The sequence below is a fragment of a genome, unplaced genomic scaffold, assembly GCF_019419815.1.
Source record: "Pyrus x bretschneideri cultivar Hongxiangsu unplaced genomic scaffold, Pyrus_bretschneideri_v1 Contig4, whole genome shotgun sequence".
NCBI classification, from domain to species: Eukaryota; Viridiplantae; Streptophyta; class Magnoliopsida; order Rosales; family Rosaceae; genus Pyrus; species Pyrus x bretschneideri.
Genome location: NW_025999723.1, coordinates 5,326,460 through 5,343,651, shown reverse-complemented (window position 1 = coordinate 5,343,651; position 17,192 = coordinate 5,326,460). Strand labels below are relative to the sequence as shown.

The 17,192-nt window shown below is 36.5% G+C and overlaps 2 protein-coding genes and 1 long non-coding RNA gene across 4 annotated transcripts; all 3 read right to left on the bottom strand.

Moving 5' to 3' along the window:
- Positions 1–2,306: 2,306 nt before the first annotated feature.
- On the bottom strand, positions 2,307–3,815 carry LOC125468978 (probable LRR receptor-like serine/threonine-protein kinase At3g47570). Its single transcript, XM_048565845.1, has 2 exons — positions 3,065–3,815; positions 2,307–2,948 (listed from the first exon to the last, which is right to left on the bottom strand). The coding sequence occupies exons 1-2, from the start codon at positions 3,813–3,815 to the stop codon at positions 2,533–2,535; spliced, it is 1,167 nt and encodes a 388-aa protein (XP_048421802.1). The 3' UTR covers positions 2,307–2,532.
- Positions 3,816–3,824: 9 nt separating this feature from the next.
- LOC125468704 (putative receptor-like protein kinase At3g47110) lies at positions 3,825–5,762 on the bottom strand. Its single transcript, XM_048564943.1, has one exon. It carries the CDS (start codon positions 5,760–5,762, stop codon positions 3,825–3,827), a length of 1,938 nt encoding a protein of 645 aa, XP_048420900.1.
- A 4,129-nt stretch (positions 5,763–9,891) lies between these two features.
- On the bottom strand, positions 9,892–17,087 carry LOC125468981. Of its 2 annotated transcripts, XR_007251322.1 has the most exons (6): positions 15,626–17,087; positions 14,998–15,046; positions 13,759–13,819; positions 13,139–13,232; positions 12,268–12,420; positions 9,892–9,954 (listed from the first exon to the last, which is right to left on the bottom strand). It is a non-coding gene; the product is annotated as an uncharacterized LOC125468981 (long non-coding RNA). The 2 variants fall into 2 exon arrangements; XR_007251321.1 differs by lacking the exon at positions 9,892–9,954 and having other exon boundaries at positions 11,997–12,420.
- Positions 17,088–17,192: the final 105 nt, after the last annotated feature.

Genomic DNA, 17,192 nt, shown 5'->3' with positions numbered 1-17,192 from the left:
TTGACTAGATTGCCCGGCTATGACTCCATGTCGTCTCATGACATTAACAAAAAAATAAATAGGGAATTGTTATTGGCACTTTAAAAATCTTATTCTACACTCCAAATTTTTTATATTTAGAAAGAAAAATACACTTGTGAGGAGTGTAGAATAAGATTTTTGGAGTGCCAATAACACTTCCCAATAAATTAATCCTTGATAACCATGATGTTATTGTTGATAAGGATGCACACATTTTCTAGTTTCACGCACGCTGCTATTTAATCATGTTTCTTGTTTTCAATTTGTTGGTCATAATAGAGAGAAATGTGTGGGAAGCTGATACAGGTGTACGAAAATCATTTCCCTAATTTATATTGTTGATTTGTTATTGGAATAGTGCTATTTGAGAACATCACTACTATAAAAGTGATATTTGTTAACTTCACATCTATAAAAGTGCTATTTGATAACTTTTTTTTCTGGATGTTTTTGTACAAAATGATACATTTACACTTGAGGAGGTGGAGAAATAAATCTACCTGGGGTAGTATAGCCTATGGAGCCTTTTATGACACTGGAATCGTTTTCATGCAAAGGAGATGGGCACGAAGCATCCAGGAGGTATCGAGAAGTGCCCCGGAATTGTTTTCGGCTAATCTCATTAACGTTAGTTTTGCATGATAACAAACATGGGACTAGACTAATGGTTAGTCCAGCCTAGTTCAGTGATAGCCTGTGAGGGCAAACAAACGCCCGTTACTACTAGATGACGCAAGAACTTAGGAATTAATAGACATCACAGCCTTGTGTCAACAGAAAGAAAATTGAATCAACGCGGTTTTCAGTTTTGATTTGTCAAACTATACCCATATCCACATAAATTTCTCTAAGAATTTTATTCATATTTTCCTACAGACAAATCTGGATATGCCTGCTCCCACAACTTGGAGACTAATCTAGCAAAATTTCTTGGAAATGGATTCGAAATCTAAATAAAATCCAATAAAACCTCTCTTTTGAAAAGCCATAACTGAAAAATGTATTACTGCTGACCATATAGACTTAAGCCAAAAATAAAAAATAAAAATCGAACATGTAAAAAGAATTGCTGGTCTCATGAAACTTCTCCAAATAAGTTACAAAAGGAAGTTAGAATTATCAAATGCATTAACAAGAGAAACCTTTCCAAGAGGTTTAAGATTATTGCAGCTGAGATAAAGCCTCTCCAAAATTGTATTCTGACATATTATCTCACATAATTCCAAAATTCCAAACAAACATAAAGCTGATTTTACAAACAAGCGTTATATGTCTCATAAGGCGAGGCGTAAGAACACCAAATTAAAATGGGTTTTTATTACATGTGGATTGCACAAAATAAGGGTTTTTTAATGAAATGGTCCCTGACATTGATCCAACTCCTCATATTGGTCGCTGAGTTTCAAAAATCGACAAATTTGGTCCCTGACTTTCAATACCACACGTCAATTTAATCCGTCCATTAAAGTTTCATCAATATTTTTTGTCTCACTAATCCAATCATAAGGCTCCACATAGATTAATTATAAGAAACTATTTTTTTATGATTTAAAACTAAAAGTAAAATAAGAAACTAAAAACCAAAACTAAAAGAAAAAAAGTCATTATTGTCTTCATCAGGGTAAGCTCAAAAGGGAAAGCGAGGCACCATGACACCATTAAAGTACTTGGCCTCCTGAACTCACTCTTCATTCTCTCTAGTTGGTTATTTTCTTCAATTTAAATTAAATTTGGATTTGATTTTATCGAATTTAGATTGACTTTATTTCCAGTTGGGGTTGTGGGATGCGAGAAAAATGTCAACACAAAATACTCGTCCGTTGGTTTACTCTTTAAAAAAATAGTTCATTATAGTTCATTCACGTGGAGCCATACGATTGCATTAGTGGGACTACATCAGCACACAAACGAAAAATATTGATGAGATTTTAACGGAATGACAAGTTGATGTGCGATAGTGAAAGTCAACAACCAAATTTATTCATTTTTGAAACTCAAGGACCAAAATGAGGAGTTGGATCAATGTCAGAGACCTTTTGCGATAAAAACCCTTATTTTGTGCAATCCACATGTCATCATTTCATTGGATGTGTAGGTCCCACATACAAACTAACATAATAGTTGACGAAATTTTAACGGAATGACCTAATTGATGTGGGATAGTGAATCTCAGGGATGACATTGATTGACTTTGAAAGTGAGGGACCAAAATGATGAGTCTGATTAATCTCAATGACCATTTGTGATAAAAAATAATATAAAAAAAACCAATTAAAATTGCATAATTAATAAGAACAAGAACCAAACTTTATTGACAAATTCCAAATTTCCAAGCAAACATAAAGATGATCTTACAAATTAAGATCATTTACAAAACATACAAAATGAAATTGCAAAACGGGGAAAATCCACCTCATCATCATTCAAAAGATCACCATGCAAAGTTCAAGCACTGTGATGGGATTTTATTTAACGATAATAGGGTATTATTACTCACTAATTGGGTCGTCATCACGGGTTCTCTCTAGGCATCCTAGTTCCAGTTAGCACATCCCTTATTAGACTCAATTCAGCTACCACATTGCCCATGTCTTTTCGCTCTCTCGGCATCGCTACGGAACAAGCAACTCCTACTCTTGCAATGGAAGTCAAGCACTCCACAACCGTTCCTCTTCGATCATTTGGGGCATGATTCCCCCTATTACTTGTGGGATAAGTACTGATGCTACTTTCTTCTATTTGAACAATTAGTGGATCACATATTTCTCCCACACGTTCTGGTAGAGCCATCATAACAAAATTGTGCAGGTCCATACCACCTTTAAACATGTCATCTGTCGGCCTCTTGCCAGTTAACATCTCCAACAATAGTATTCCGTAGCTATACACATCGCCATATGTTGACACCTCGCCTCCCATTCCATACTCTTAAGTTATATGCACAAAAACATAGCTTTGTTCTTATGTGTGACTTCAAAAAACTCATGCTATATACAAAACCATACTGGAAGCACAAATAAAATATATACGAAAGAAAATTTACCTGGGGGAGTATAGCCTATGGTACCTTTTATGACATTGGAACTGCTATTGTGCAAAGGAGATGGGCAAGAAGCATCTCGGAGGTACCTTGCTAAACCGAAATCACCAACACAAGCAGTCATGTCACTGTCTAACAAAATGTTGCTGGGCTTTATATCACAATGAACTATTGCCATGTGGGAGCGGTTGTGCAAATAATCCAAAGCACACGCTACATCGATGGCAATGTTAACTCTTTGAGTGAGATTCAGAATCTTTGGCAGATTGGCTGGCCTATCTACTCCTTGAGCTGATATGTGCAGCCACTCATCTAGGCTTCCATTCACCATGAACTCATACACCAGGGCTTTGAAATCATTTCCTTTAAAGTCAATGCTTGAACAAGCAGTCAGTAGCTTGACAAGATTTCGATGCCTAATGCTTTTCAAGGCTTCACATTCTGATATGAAGCTTTTAGAAGCTCTTGAGGTTTGAAGATTGAGTACTTTCACTGCAACATTTCTTTCTTCATGCTGATTGAGAACTCCCTTGTATACGGACCCGAAACTTCCAGAACCAATCAGATTCAAAGCAGAGAACCCATCAGTTGCTTTGAGGAGATCTCCATACGACAGTTTCAAGAGTGAAAACCCCAGTGATGATTCTGAAGTTGACTTGAGCGCCCTAGCCTTTCTTGATCGACAAAGAAGCACAAGTAACAACACCAAGACCAAGCCGACAACCCCACAGGAAACTGAGATAATTAAGTTCATCTTAGGAGATCACCCGCGCTTAGATTGCTTGGAGATGCATTTAGGCAATCTTAAGTGAGGTATACCTCCACAAAGCCGTGTGTTTCCCACAACAGATACCGCACTTGCATTCTTAAAAACTCCTTGGATTGGTACTGCACCTTCAAAATTGTTAAATGAAAGGTTCAAATTCTGCAAGAAGGGGAAACTCCCCAAGTAGTTGGGAATTATGCCAGACAAGTTGTTGCGAGAGAGGTCAAAATATTCAATTCCTTTCAAAGAGCTCAAGGATTTAGGAATTGTCCCCTGCAATAAATTTTCTCTCAGAGACAGAGTCGTCAAACTTGTGCAACTCTCTAAGCTTTGTGGAATCTCACCAGATAGCTTGTTTTCAGAAACATTCATGAAAACAAGATGCTGTAAGTTGCCTACTTCCATGGGAATGGATTCAATAAGTTGGTTTCCAGATAGATCCAACTCAACAAGTAAATTGCTGAGTTGTTTTGGAATTGGACCGCTAAGATTGTTGTGGGAAAGATCCAAATATAACATAAACCTGCACCCTCCGAGACTTTGTGGTATGCTTCCATTTAACTTGTTTGAGCTGAGACTCAATCTGCTCAATAAAGTTAGATTTCCTAGAGATGATGGAAGATTACCTGACAATTCATTCGAACCTAGAAATAGGCCATAAAGCTTATTCAGTTTACCTATTGAACTCGGTATGGTGCCTTTCAACAAATTTGGAACAAAGCTTACTATCTCCAAGTTGATAAGATTTCCAAGCCCGATGGGAATGTTTCCGTGTATCTGATTACCACCAAGATATATTTGCCTGAGCTTTGTTGAGAGATTGCCGATAGATTCAGGTATCACTCCTTTAAAATTATTGAGGCTGATAAATAAAACTTCTAATTTGGTGCAATTAACTAGAGATGATACGAAATCCAAGTCACCTTCCTCATTATTTCCAAGATTGTTTTGCTGAAGTGAGAACCAATACAAATTTGACAGGCGTGCCAGAGTAGGCACTTTCCCAGTAAACTTATTGGATGAGATAGAAAATAGTGAAAGGTTTGAGGAATTGGAGATTGAAGCTGGTATTGGTCCAGTGAATTGGTTGGTATGGAAAACAAAGGTTTCGAGGTTTGGAAATATGGTGTGGGCCAAGCCAGAAGGAAGAGTTCCATGAAGGTTGTTTTGAAACACTGCAATGACTTTAATTGACGAGAGGTTGTATATGGAGGGAGGGATGGTACCATTCAAATAATTGCCAGCCAATGAGAAAAACACTAAGCTTTTCAACCGGCCAAGGCTATTTGGAATACCTCCATGCAGACTATTTCCAGATGCAGCTAGCTTCTGAAGAGAAGAAAGATTCCCAAAAGAAGTTGGGATTTTCCCATGAAAGTTGTTCACGCCAAAATCAAGTACTTGAAGCTTGGACAATAAGGCAATTTCAGTTGGAAGTTCGCCACTAAGAGTGTTGCCAAATAAGCCAAGGGACTGGAGGTTAGAGCAACGTGATATGTTGAATGGGATATGACCACTGAAGGAGTTGTTATTAAGGACTAGTGCTTCCAAGCGGAACAAACGACCAATTTCTGGAGGGATGGTGTGGCTGAAGCTATTGTTTGGGAGGCTTAAAATCCGCAGAAAGCTCAAGTTTCCAATGTGGGGGGATAGGTGGCCTACCAGCCCGCTTGTAGGGAGGTCGAGCACCGTAACCCTTTGGTGTCTCCGGCCACAAGTGATGCCTGGCCAATGACAAAAGTGGAGAGACTCATTCCAAGAGCTAAGGATGCCCAGGGTATCGGTCACGATTTCAGCTTTGAAGGCAAGCAAGGAAAGCCTATCCACCTCATTTCCCGCTAAACGCGAGGAGGAGGCAGAGCTAAAAAGAAAGAGAAGAAAGAGTGGTTGGATGAAAATAAACCAAATGCTAATATGAATACTTGAGAACTTCATTTTAGCTAGGCTGCAAAATGAAGCTCTGGATATTTAACCTTAGGTAATCGTAAGTTGACGCAAAGAAGGGAGTCAATTTTAGCGTCCAAATTGGGTTGCAGGGCTGGTTTCTGCATGCATGCCGTGATTGACGGGTTGGGGAACACAACACATAGCTTTTGCACTCGCAATAATTCTTAGTAAACAGATAATCATCCTTAGATGCTTAAATAACAAAAATAAGTCGGTAACCATTGTTCCTACCATCTAACTTCTCCAAATTATCACCTATCTTTCCAATAACTTCCCATCTTTAAAAGAAAAATTGTCACCTATATATCTCCAAATTCACAAACCAAAAAAAATTCTACAGTACCTCACTGTACATTGAAAGACCATCAAAAACGCAATACATTAAATTGAACTGAGTCAAATGCAAAATAGAAGATAACTGGATCCTGAAACTAACTGTATATGGAATTCATATAAAATTTTCAGCTCTAAACTAGTGTTTGAGGTTCAGTTGATTGAAAATTTTGGTTCAAAGAAACTAACACTGGATCCTAGCTACGCTAATGAGATATTAGGTATTCAACAGTTTTGCACGTGTAAAAGGCCAGCAAATTAAATTCCTACTAACAATTGAGTGTCAAATATGCAAAAAAAAAAACCGAGACATTACTCACAAAAAATGATTTAAAATGTCCATCACTTATGCTGGCAACAAAGGCCACGCTTATTGAGATAATGAACAACTTTCACTGCAAACAAATAAATTGAAAACAATAATAAAGACGGAGAAGACGACTGCCTTCGTTGGGTCTCATAGTTGGGAACTTATTTTTTTCTTCCATAAATATGGGTTTATAATGATCTGAAGCTACCATGAACAAAAATTGAAAAGGATTAGAGATTTCTGGTTCTTACCCAAATCTGAGTGTACCAAGAACAAATTTAGTCAATTAATCAACTAAATATTAATACTGTGTATTGTGTTTTAATTCCAAGGTATGTTCTGCATATGCATCCACTGTACAATTTGGTGGCGCAGGAATAGTTTTATGGCATCGAAACAATATGGCTTCTCCCCGGTCAACAAAAGCTTGTTTTTAATCATTTGAGAACAAAGTTGACATATGCAGCAATGAAATTTCTGCAACTGCAAAATGGAATTCGTTTACTAAAAATGTAAATAAAATTTCCTGCAAAGTAAGTGAACTAATCTCAGCAATCTTATTTTAACTTTAATAGAAGACTCATACAAACGGAACAAATAAAAGTTTAATTTTTTAGCAAAATAACATAAACTGATAAAAAAAGAAGCTAAACTCCAAAAGTAAATAATAAAGTAAAAACTTTCAACTGGCAAGTATAGATTAAGCTGATCCTGTGAAATTACTCAATTCTTTCGGTTTAAGATTTTTTAAATGTGCTTCAACTAAATACACGTGCGTATAGATGCTTGTTAAAGCACTTCTACGCAGATGGTTAATTAATTTCAAAAGACGGTTTAGTATACTAATTGAAATGACAATGAAAACTTTTGAATATTCTAGTGATCAGTGTTTGCAAGGTGAATCCATCCATATAAACAGGAGGCGCTTACTCAAAGCAACATGGAGATGCTGATCAAACACATCAGATATCTGATCTCCACCAAGTTATCTGCAGTTGGAAAAAAAAAAAAAAATAGTGAAATGCTATTACACCAAATTCATATGAACATTTCCAAGTAAATTCCCACATAATTAATTTTAAAATAAACAAAGAACATATTTCTTCTACAAAGAAATGTCACTCCTGTTCCTAATGCAGATTACAAAGACAAATAAACGAATTTAACAATAAAGAATAACAAATGAGGAATTAAATATTTCCATGTGATCTGAAATAAGTGAAGAACCTCACATGATCCATCTGATCTCTCTTCTTTTTTCTTGAAATGCTTAGAGGCAGCTTTCATCACTTTATTCCACACATAAGCATCAATTACATAACTTCATACGTCAAAATGTGACCCATCCCTCTCAAATTCCATCAATCCTAATCTTTTAGCAGAAAAACTCAAGTTATCAATCAAACATTAAAAAAACAAAAAACAAAGTACGAATCTAGCAACACAGAGAAGAGAAAAAAATTGAAGTAAATGAAAGAATATGAGATCTGAGGGACATACATACTTTGCATGTTCTAAGTTTCATGTGTAATCCTAGTGGTGATGGCTGGTGGGCACAGAGGCTGGCGACAGTGATTCTCTCTGGCAAAAAATGCGAAGAGGGATCTGCAAGAGTGTGAGAGAGAAATTCCCAAATAAATTGCAAAAAAAGCATCCAGCTCGTATAATTTTTCAATTGCAGAAAACCTTGAACAATAAACACAACCCATTAGAGCAACTCCAGTGTTGCTGGGTGCTCAGGGGACAGGCCAGAGAAAAGGGACCCGAGGCCCTGTGGACTGGCTCCAGCGTGAGGGAGCACGAGTGGAGTTGTAGGCCCGAACTCTGGATCCGTGGAGAATTGCCAGCCCAAGAGCCCGAGTGGATGTGACGCTAGTGCTGACGTCAGGCCATTTTAAAAATTTTTTCTATCAGGCGCGTGCACCCCACCCGCTCGTGGAGGCGTGTCACCGACACAAAATCAAAAGAAAAACAATGACTTTTCAGTTACCGTTGGGAAGCCACGTGGCTTCCCACGGTCCGTTCGATCTCAACGGATCTTTAATTTGGACCGTTCAATCTCAACGATCAAAAAAATAAAAAAAGTCTTATTTAATATTCACCGTTCGATCTGAGATTAATGGTGGATATTAATATGCTTTATAAATAAAAAAATTAAAAAAAAATAGTTTTAAAATTAAGAAAAGTTACCGTTGTGACACATAGCACAATCTGGAATGTTGGAATTCAAATTTTTTTATATCCAACGGCAGAGATTAATTAATTGAATAAAAATTAAAAAAAAATTGTAAAAAATTAAAAAAAAATTGATTTTTTTTTAAAAAAATTGTTTTTACTTTTCTATAAATACCTTCTCATTATCATCTACCTTACACCAAAATTTCATATTTTCTCAATTACTTTCAATCACACTACTTTCAATCACATTCTTTTCTTTCTCTCAAAGTTTCAATCCATTTTTTTCAACAAAATGACTACTGATGCAAGTACAAATTGGTCGCTTCTTGAAGATGTTGCGTTGTGTACTAGCTGGGTTGAAGTTACTCAGAGTTCACTTACGAGTAATGAGATGCAGTTGCAAGAAATGTGGAGTCTTATTCATACCAATTATCTTGAGAAAATTGATGGGAAAAGAACCAAAGAATCGATATCCAGTCGCTAGAAATTACTTAGCCAATCGTTTAATACGTGGAGAGACGTCTTGGCACAAGCTAGTAGTAATATTCAAAGCGGGGAAAATTACTCGGATCAAGTAACAATATATTATTTATTTAATACCCAAATTTACATTATAATTATTTGTTTGTATTATTTATTTGTTACCTACTTACATTATAATTATTTGTTTGTATTATTTATTTGTTACTTATTTTCATTATAATTATTTATTCTCCCGCATTGTGTAGGAACTTCAAGCACAAGCTCGGTACGCTGCCAAAACCAAAAGCAAAAATAAATCATTTAACCGGTGGAAATGTTGGAATATTGTCAAAGACTCAAGAATGGTTGATTGCTCCGCAAAACCTCATCAGGGACTCAAGAATGGTTGATTTCCCCATCCTCGTTATCTCATCCACTTGGTCTGCAGATGTTTCATATGCAAGCATCCGCAAGGAAGTAGTAATTTTTTGCTCAAGAAGGAAACCTATAGCACTAAAAGCATCCTTCTTTTGCACAAAGTAAGAATCATGGTTGCAAACAGCAATCATGATTTTGTTGAACAAATGTTTCATTCTAAAACGACGTCTAAAGTACGTATCAGGGAATGTACTATTAGGGACAAAATAATCGTCCAAAAATTTCATACCTCGTCATTGCATGCTTCTATCAAGGTTTCTGCAATGGCTGGGCCTGCAGATCTGAGCAACAACTTGGATGACTCGACGGGAATGTGAAGCTCTGCCCATTCTTACTTCGTCATCTCTCCTTCTATACTCCTCATCCTCTTTCCTCTCATTTTTTTCTACCTGGTGATTGAACATTCCTTCTGATTGGTTAAACAATTCTTCCTCTTCCTGATCGAGTTCCCACATCATCCTTGAGAAAGAAGAAGACATTGTAAGAAAGAAGCAGAAACTATGAATAATGATACAGATTTTTATGAAGAATGAAGCAGAAACTATGAATAATGATAAAGATCTTGAGAAAATTGGTGTGAGATTTGTCAAAATGGATGGTAGATTATATGAAGGATTCAGAAAGGATTAGGTTGTAGATAATACCACGTGGCATGTCATCATTCGTTAAAAATCTAATGGAAATCTATCTTCAAAGATTGTAAATAAATTATAACATGTGGCACAACGTGATTGGTTAATAATCTTATCAGAAATCCATCACCAATAATTGTATTTTCGGATAATGACACGTGGCATAATGAGTACGATTAAAAATTTTATCGGAAACACATCCTCATAATTGTCTTCTCAGATTTTATGACAAGTGGCGCAACGAGAACGATTAAAAATCTTATCCGAAATTACAAATAAAATTATTTTGTATTATTTAATAATACTTCAGATAATGACACGTGGTGCGACGAGAACGATTAAAAATCTTATCCGAAATTACAATTAAAATTATTTTATATTATTTTATAAATAAAAAAATACTAATATTTTATTACCTATTGTCAGGACTATTGAAGTGTAACGGTAGAGATGCAAAGGCTATTACTGTTCATTAAGGACAGTTACTGTTCATAAGATGAATTGAATAATGAATAGCCTGGGGGAAGGGCTCCAATGCTAGAGTTGCTCTTAGAGCAGATCCACCCCAGCTTTTTTTGCCCAGCACCCTATCCAATTAACAGCCCGACACCTTGTCCAAACCCTCCAGCCCGTGAAACAGCCTGGCACCCAGCCCATGCCAGGCAGCAGGCCAACCCATTTCGGACAGATCCAGAAACCGGTCCAAAACGTTGGCGCGTGCACAACACTCGCGACTGGGCGCGAGTAGGAGACAGCGCTGCAGCGCGCTGGCCCCGCGTTTCAGCGCAAGTTGGCTTCGAACGGGTGAGGGCTACGTGGCCCTCCTCAGAGTCGTTGGATTTCCAACGGCTAGTTTTTGTAGGTCGTTAGATTTCCAACGGTAAAAAAAATTTAAATTTGACTTTTAAAATGGACCGTCCGATCACAGATCAACGATTCACGTTTTTTTCACCAAAAATAAAATTAAAAAAAAAAAAAAGGCCCAACAGTCAGAATTTTGACCGTTGGCCACGTGGCAGCTGATTGACTGTTAGATTTGATTATTTTTCAAATCCAACAGTCCAGATTAATTACAACATTAAAATTTATTAAAAATTGTGAATTTTTTTTAAAAAATACAGAAAAATTTTAAAAAATTAATTTTTTTTTTTTTTTATAAATACCTAATCCTCATCTTCCACCTTACACCACATTTCAATATTTTCTACACTTTCTACATTTGAATATTTTGTACACTTTAAGAGAAAAAAATGACTTCGTGAAAGCTCAGTGAAGATGTTACGTTGTGTGAATGTTAGGTTCACACTACTCATGACCCGATTACGGGTAATGAGATGGATAAGCGAGAAATGTGAAGTAAAATTACGAAATCGTTTTGCTATATACATGAAAAAGATGTACATGGAAAAGACATTGTAAGAACTCAATATTTGAAAATGATAAAGAAGAATTCTGAGCTAAAAAAAAAGATTGAGTTTAGTGTGAGGATGGATGTAGGGATGTAGGGTTTATATGAACAAAAAAAGAGAAGATGAGATTCTAGACAATGTCACATGACACTACGTGATTGGTTGAAAATCTTATCGAAATCTTGGCTAAATTATTGTAAATAGGAAGTGACACGTGGCGTGTCAGAATTGGTTGAAAATCTTATCAGAAATCTATATACAAAATAGTACGTTCCGATAATGACACGTGACGTGACAAGATTGGTTAAAAATCTTATCAAAATCTTGCTTAAATTATTGTAAACAGGAAGTGACACGTGGGTTATCGGGATTGGTTGAAAATCTTAGCAGAAATCTATTAAAAAAATAGTACGTTCGGGTAATAACACGTGGCGTGACGAGATTGTTTAAAAATCCTATCTGAAATTAAAACTATTTTTTTTTATTATTTTATAAAAAAATTATTTAATATTTTAAATTGACTGGGTGCTAACACATTTTGTAGGGGTGAAGATTGTTTGTGCCAGCACATTTTTTTTTTGGTGGAGATGTTTTAGCCTATTATTGTTTATTAGGGTCTATTACTGTTCACTGAAGTGGATAAATGGGCTGGATGCTGACACAAAGTCTTTAGGGGTGAAGTTGCTCTTAATGTTTAAGTGAGACCATAAACAATCATACTGGTACCATACCATCACAAAGACGAAAAACGCCACAGCAAAAACCGAATAATCCTCCAATGTGACCACATGTTCCTTAGCTTCACATACGCCGAGAACACTTCCCAACAAAGGGACGGCCACCTCTCCTGATATAAAACCAAACCATACATCCAGTCCAGGGGCCTAAGGACATGCACAACAAAGGAATTCATAGATAAAATCCATGCAAATGTGAAAAATCAACATAAAAAAAAATATGGAATGAACGATGGTGAGAAAGTCCTAAAACTCACCAAGAAAAGGACAGATGCAGCGGCTAAAACAGAATTAAAAAAACCAGTAATAACGATAGACAAATCAGAAAGCAGCAGACAAAACCTTTGATAGCAAGCGGTGAAAACAACAACAGAAAGACAAAATTTCCAGAGACTGGCTAACCGGCGCGAGTAGAGAGAGATGCGAAAATGGGAACGGGAAAAAAAATTAGAGTTTCAGAGACAAACAAAGAAGAGTCCCAAAATGGGTGAAAACGGCAAGAACAAGAAAGAAAAACCTAAAACCAACAAAACAACTCGAAGTAGGGGACAATAGACGCATGGCCAGCTAGGGCAAAACCGATGATCAACACATGTAAGACAGGGGCCGAAAAAGCAGAGCAAAACCAAAAAAGAAACGAACCAAAGGCGGAGCACTGAGAAGCCCGCAGGCAGCAAGGCCAAAACGGCAATTTCACTGGGAAACAGGAAAAAATAAAAAAGCCAAAAGACCATTTTGAGGGGCATTTCCGTCCGCACACTATAGATCAATAGTGCCATCCGAAAACTCAGTTTTAGTATATATAAATTTCTCTCCATGTTAAAAAGCATGTAAGCAGAGAGACAAAGGATGTGGTTTCTATTACCGGTAGGATTAGCTTGTAAAGACTTGTCCACTGTGTTCTGAATATTGGTCCCCACTGTAACCACCTTTGAGAACCTTTTTTGTAGATAATTCCACTGTAAAAAGAAATCCATGTTAGAATGCGTTTCTATTCATAACACGTTTAATACTTTTTATTGGACCATGATCGGGATTTTAATGTTGTATGTCAATATATAAAATAGAACAAAGCCACTAACAATCTAAAAATATCATATAATTGATAGCGGTATGTACTTTTGGTAGATAATTTGTAATCAGATTGCAAAATATTGGGATGTCTAGTTCCCGCAGGAGTGTGTTATCCTTCGTAGAAAGGATACTTTTTGATATTTTGTACTTGCCCAGATAAAATCATGGCTAATACCTCACACATCTGTCATAAAAAAAATAAAAAAAAAATCTTAAACACAAAGATTCATCATTATAGCCTAAATTAACATCGCATTATCATATCGAAACAGACAAACGTACTCAAACTCAAGTGCCCCACATGCTAACATCCAACAAACCAATCAAAACAAAAGATGCATAAAAGGGTCTTGACTTTTGCCAAATACACCACAATGAAGATGCTTTACCCAAATGAAGGAACAGACTTACCATCATAGGAAACTCATGCCTCCTCTCTACGAAGCTTTGCTGGCTCTCTGTGTTTTCTCACCTGCAATTTAGACCCAATGCGCAGAGGCATTTCACCCATAAAATTCTAAATCCATAAACATCTAAAAACAGAGAACAAAAGACCGAGAAAACCGTGTCTGTGGGCGTGCGTGTTTCTCTAGCATATTTTATCAAACTGGTGATAGGCATTGAACAAAAGATACATATGAATGCAAATGTTGTTTGTAAACTCAAATGGAACGCGTAAAATTACACTCTACCATGGTTTGGCAATTTCATTTCATCAAGTGATTTCAAATTCAATAATCATAACATAAAAGAAGAAATACAAAAGCTTACAGTTAGAAGTCACACATCAGTTAAGGAGTTGAAAAATAAGCAAGCTTGCTTAGGGAACTATATTTACACCTACATAATAATAAATACAGCAAGCTAGGACTGCTGAAACACTCGAAAAAGGCAAAATTCGTTTTCATTTCTTCCCAATATCAAAAAACTAAATATAACAATCGATCCGCTTTAAACCCAGAAATTTGAAACCAAACTCTCACCAAGGAAAGTACCAAAACTCTGAAAATTTTAACCCTTAGAGTTCACTCTTGTTATAAAAACTGGAAAAAAAAATCCATAAGTTCTATGAAAAAATGTAATACTAGTATACTACCCAAAACCATAAAAGTGCAGAAAACAGCATTCTCCATATACATGAAAAATGAAGAACTGATTGATTCCCACGTATTCAACTTTCATAATACACAAAAATTACAAATTTGGTTCCACAAAATCCCAAAAGGGAGAAGCAAAAAAGAGAAACTAAAATGTGAAGGATGAGGGTCTGCAGCCCTGATTTTCATATCCACAAACGCACAAATTCTAATATTTTTGATAGCATGCGCAACCCAACACAAAAACTAAATAAAAACTTAAATAAGACATGAATCATCTGTGTTTTGCTTTGCAAACAGCCAAGGGGATAGGACTAAAATAAATTCCCTGACCAACAACCTCTCAATAACCAAGCTTGAAAGCATAAAAACAAGCCCTTCAATCTTTGTGTGGAAAATTAATACCACAATAAATTCAACCTTATGTCCACAATTAAGAATCAAATTTCATAAAAAAATACAAAATTTACAGAATTTCACCCAAACATAAAGAGAATAGTATTGTTAGATGCTGCGAAGAAAAAACCAAGGACGAATGGAAGATGGGTTTTACCTGAGGACTAGAGCTGGGTACTGAGAAAGAAGAACTCGAGCTGGGAAAGCTGAAAACAGGAATCGATAACCCATTAAGAAAAAATAATAAAAAAAGCCATTGATGTGTAAAATCTAGAACGAATTGCGGAGAATAGGGGGTTTTAAGGGATATTTCTTTTAATTAAACTTTCACTTTAACCTTTATTAAACTCATAATTTAATTGGACAAGGTCCGAAAATCCACTCACTGCAATGGTATAATTTTCACTTAAACTCATCGCATACACAAATCTACTAATCCTTTTTGTTATCATCATGGCATGATCTATAACGTGAGTTTAGTTAAAATTCCAAAAACCCAATAATAAAACAAAACATTCAAACAAATCTAACACCAAAAAAATTAAAAAAAAATACCCATAATTGGGACAATTTAATTCCCTTAGTTCTAAAGGGAATTATCCAAGATCGACCAGAACACACAATTCAGATTGGGTCTCGACAACAGAAAAACAAACAGAGAATCTTCATTTCTCAAATTTCAGAGAGAAAATTTAAGATTTTTGGACAAAAATTGGGATGAAAATTATGACTTCCACCAGAAAACCAGATCGATGGTTGAATCCAATCAAAAGAGAGAAGCTTACCCCCGGACTGAAGCTCGAAGAGCCTGCTTGATCGCAGATGTAGTTCTACTGCAAGAGAGAGTTGGAGAAGCAAACATGAATCAACAAAGAAGCAGTGGATGATTAACTTTAAGAACAAAATTGCCACTTCAAGCTCCCCAGCTTTTGACGGATCATGATCATACTCATCATGAGCTGACCATGAAACCAAAATCATTACTTTGACAAATAAATATAACCAACAACAAAAACAACTAAAATTTTCAAATGGATTATGCCAAAAATTACTAGCCGAATTACTGAACACGATGATATTGAGTCGGAAAACTGATTTGCAATGCTCCAACGACGACTCAAGAAGGCCAAGGTGTCAAGGAATAAGGTGCAGTGATACTATTATCCTTATCGAATACAATTATACAACACAAATGTATGTGCTGCACTTGACAGGCATTGTAAACTTGTGAAGCACAGCTTTGCACGTTTTTAGAAGTCGAGCCTATGCATATGAACGTAAAATGTTAAATACATTTTTCCACCAGTGTCTGAAGCAAATTTTAGATACATATTGAGATCTCTATGGTTGACACAGGCTTGGAGCTTGTGAAAGTCACATTTTCCATTGATTCAATATCATAAACCACAATTTTATTCAATTAACCAAACCCAAATCAAAAGAACCAAATTTTAGTCAACAACTAATCAAAATAACATCACACAAACCCCAAAAGTTGCACCAATTCCACACAAAAGTTTTAACTTGTACGGAAATTACTACAATCCGAATCAAAATTCCAGTGTTTAACACGCAGTGCTTTGGAACTGTGTAAATAATTTAAAATCAGAAAAAAGTCCCAATCTTTTTTTAATCTCACAAAATTTAAGCAAAATGTAATCCCTAACAAAGATTTTGGAGAATGGAAAGGCCCAATTCCACCCAATATAGATTAAGATAATTACAAAATAATTCAAATGGAGGCAATTTGATCGAAATTTGCAGAGCAAAAAACCCTAAAAACAACAGAAAGGAAAACCCAAAATATAATGAAGAACAAAAATCACTAATCACATAACCAAAATTAATAAAAATGAAAAAAATCAATATGCATGAAATACCGAAATAAATAATCAGTGAGGGGGAAGAAATTGATCCCATGTTGGAGCTTTTTCGTTCCAATCCAAATCGAGCAGGAAGGAAGAAGTTGAGGAGCAGGAACGGGCTTGGGGGAAGTGAATTAAACTTACGAACCCAATGAAGGCCCACTGAGTCGGGCTAGCCCAACATAAAGCGTGCCGATATTTTTTCTGCGTGAGTTTTGCCTTTGGGGGCATTTCGCTCGGCATTTCGGTCATCGGTGCACTTGACTTGATCATGGCCTCGTTCACTCAGCCCGAAGACGACTCAGTCCCGACCACCGGCTCAACTCGCCCGTTCGACAACGACGGTTACCTGGCTACGACCCCCGACTCTCCTCCCAGTGATTCGACTCCTTCGTCGACTCCGAGTCGCTCAAGGACTCTGCCACCGATTCCCCAATCTTCCAGGGCTCCGCCGTAGACGACGCTTTCGCCACTCAGCCGGCGTCGG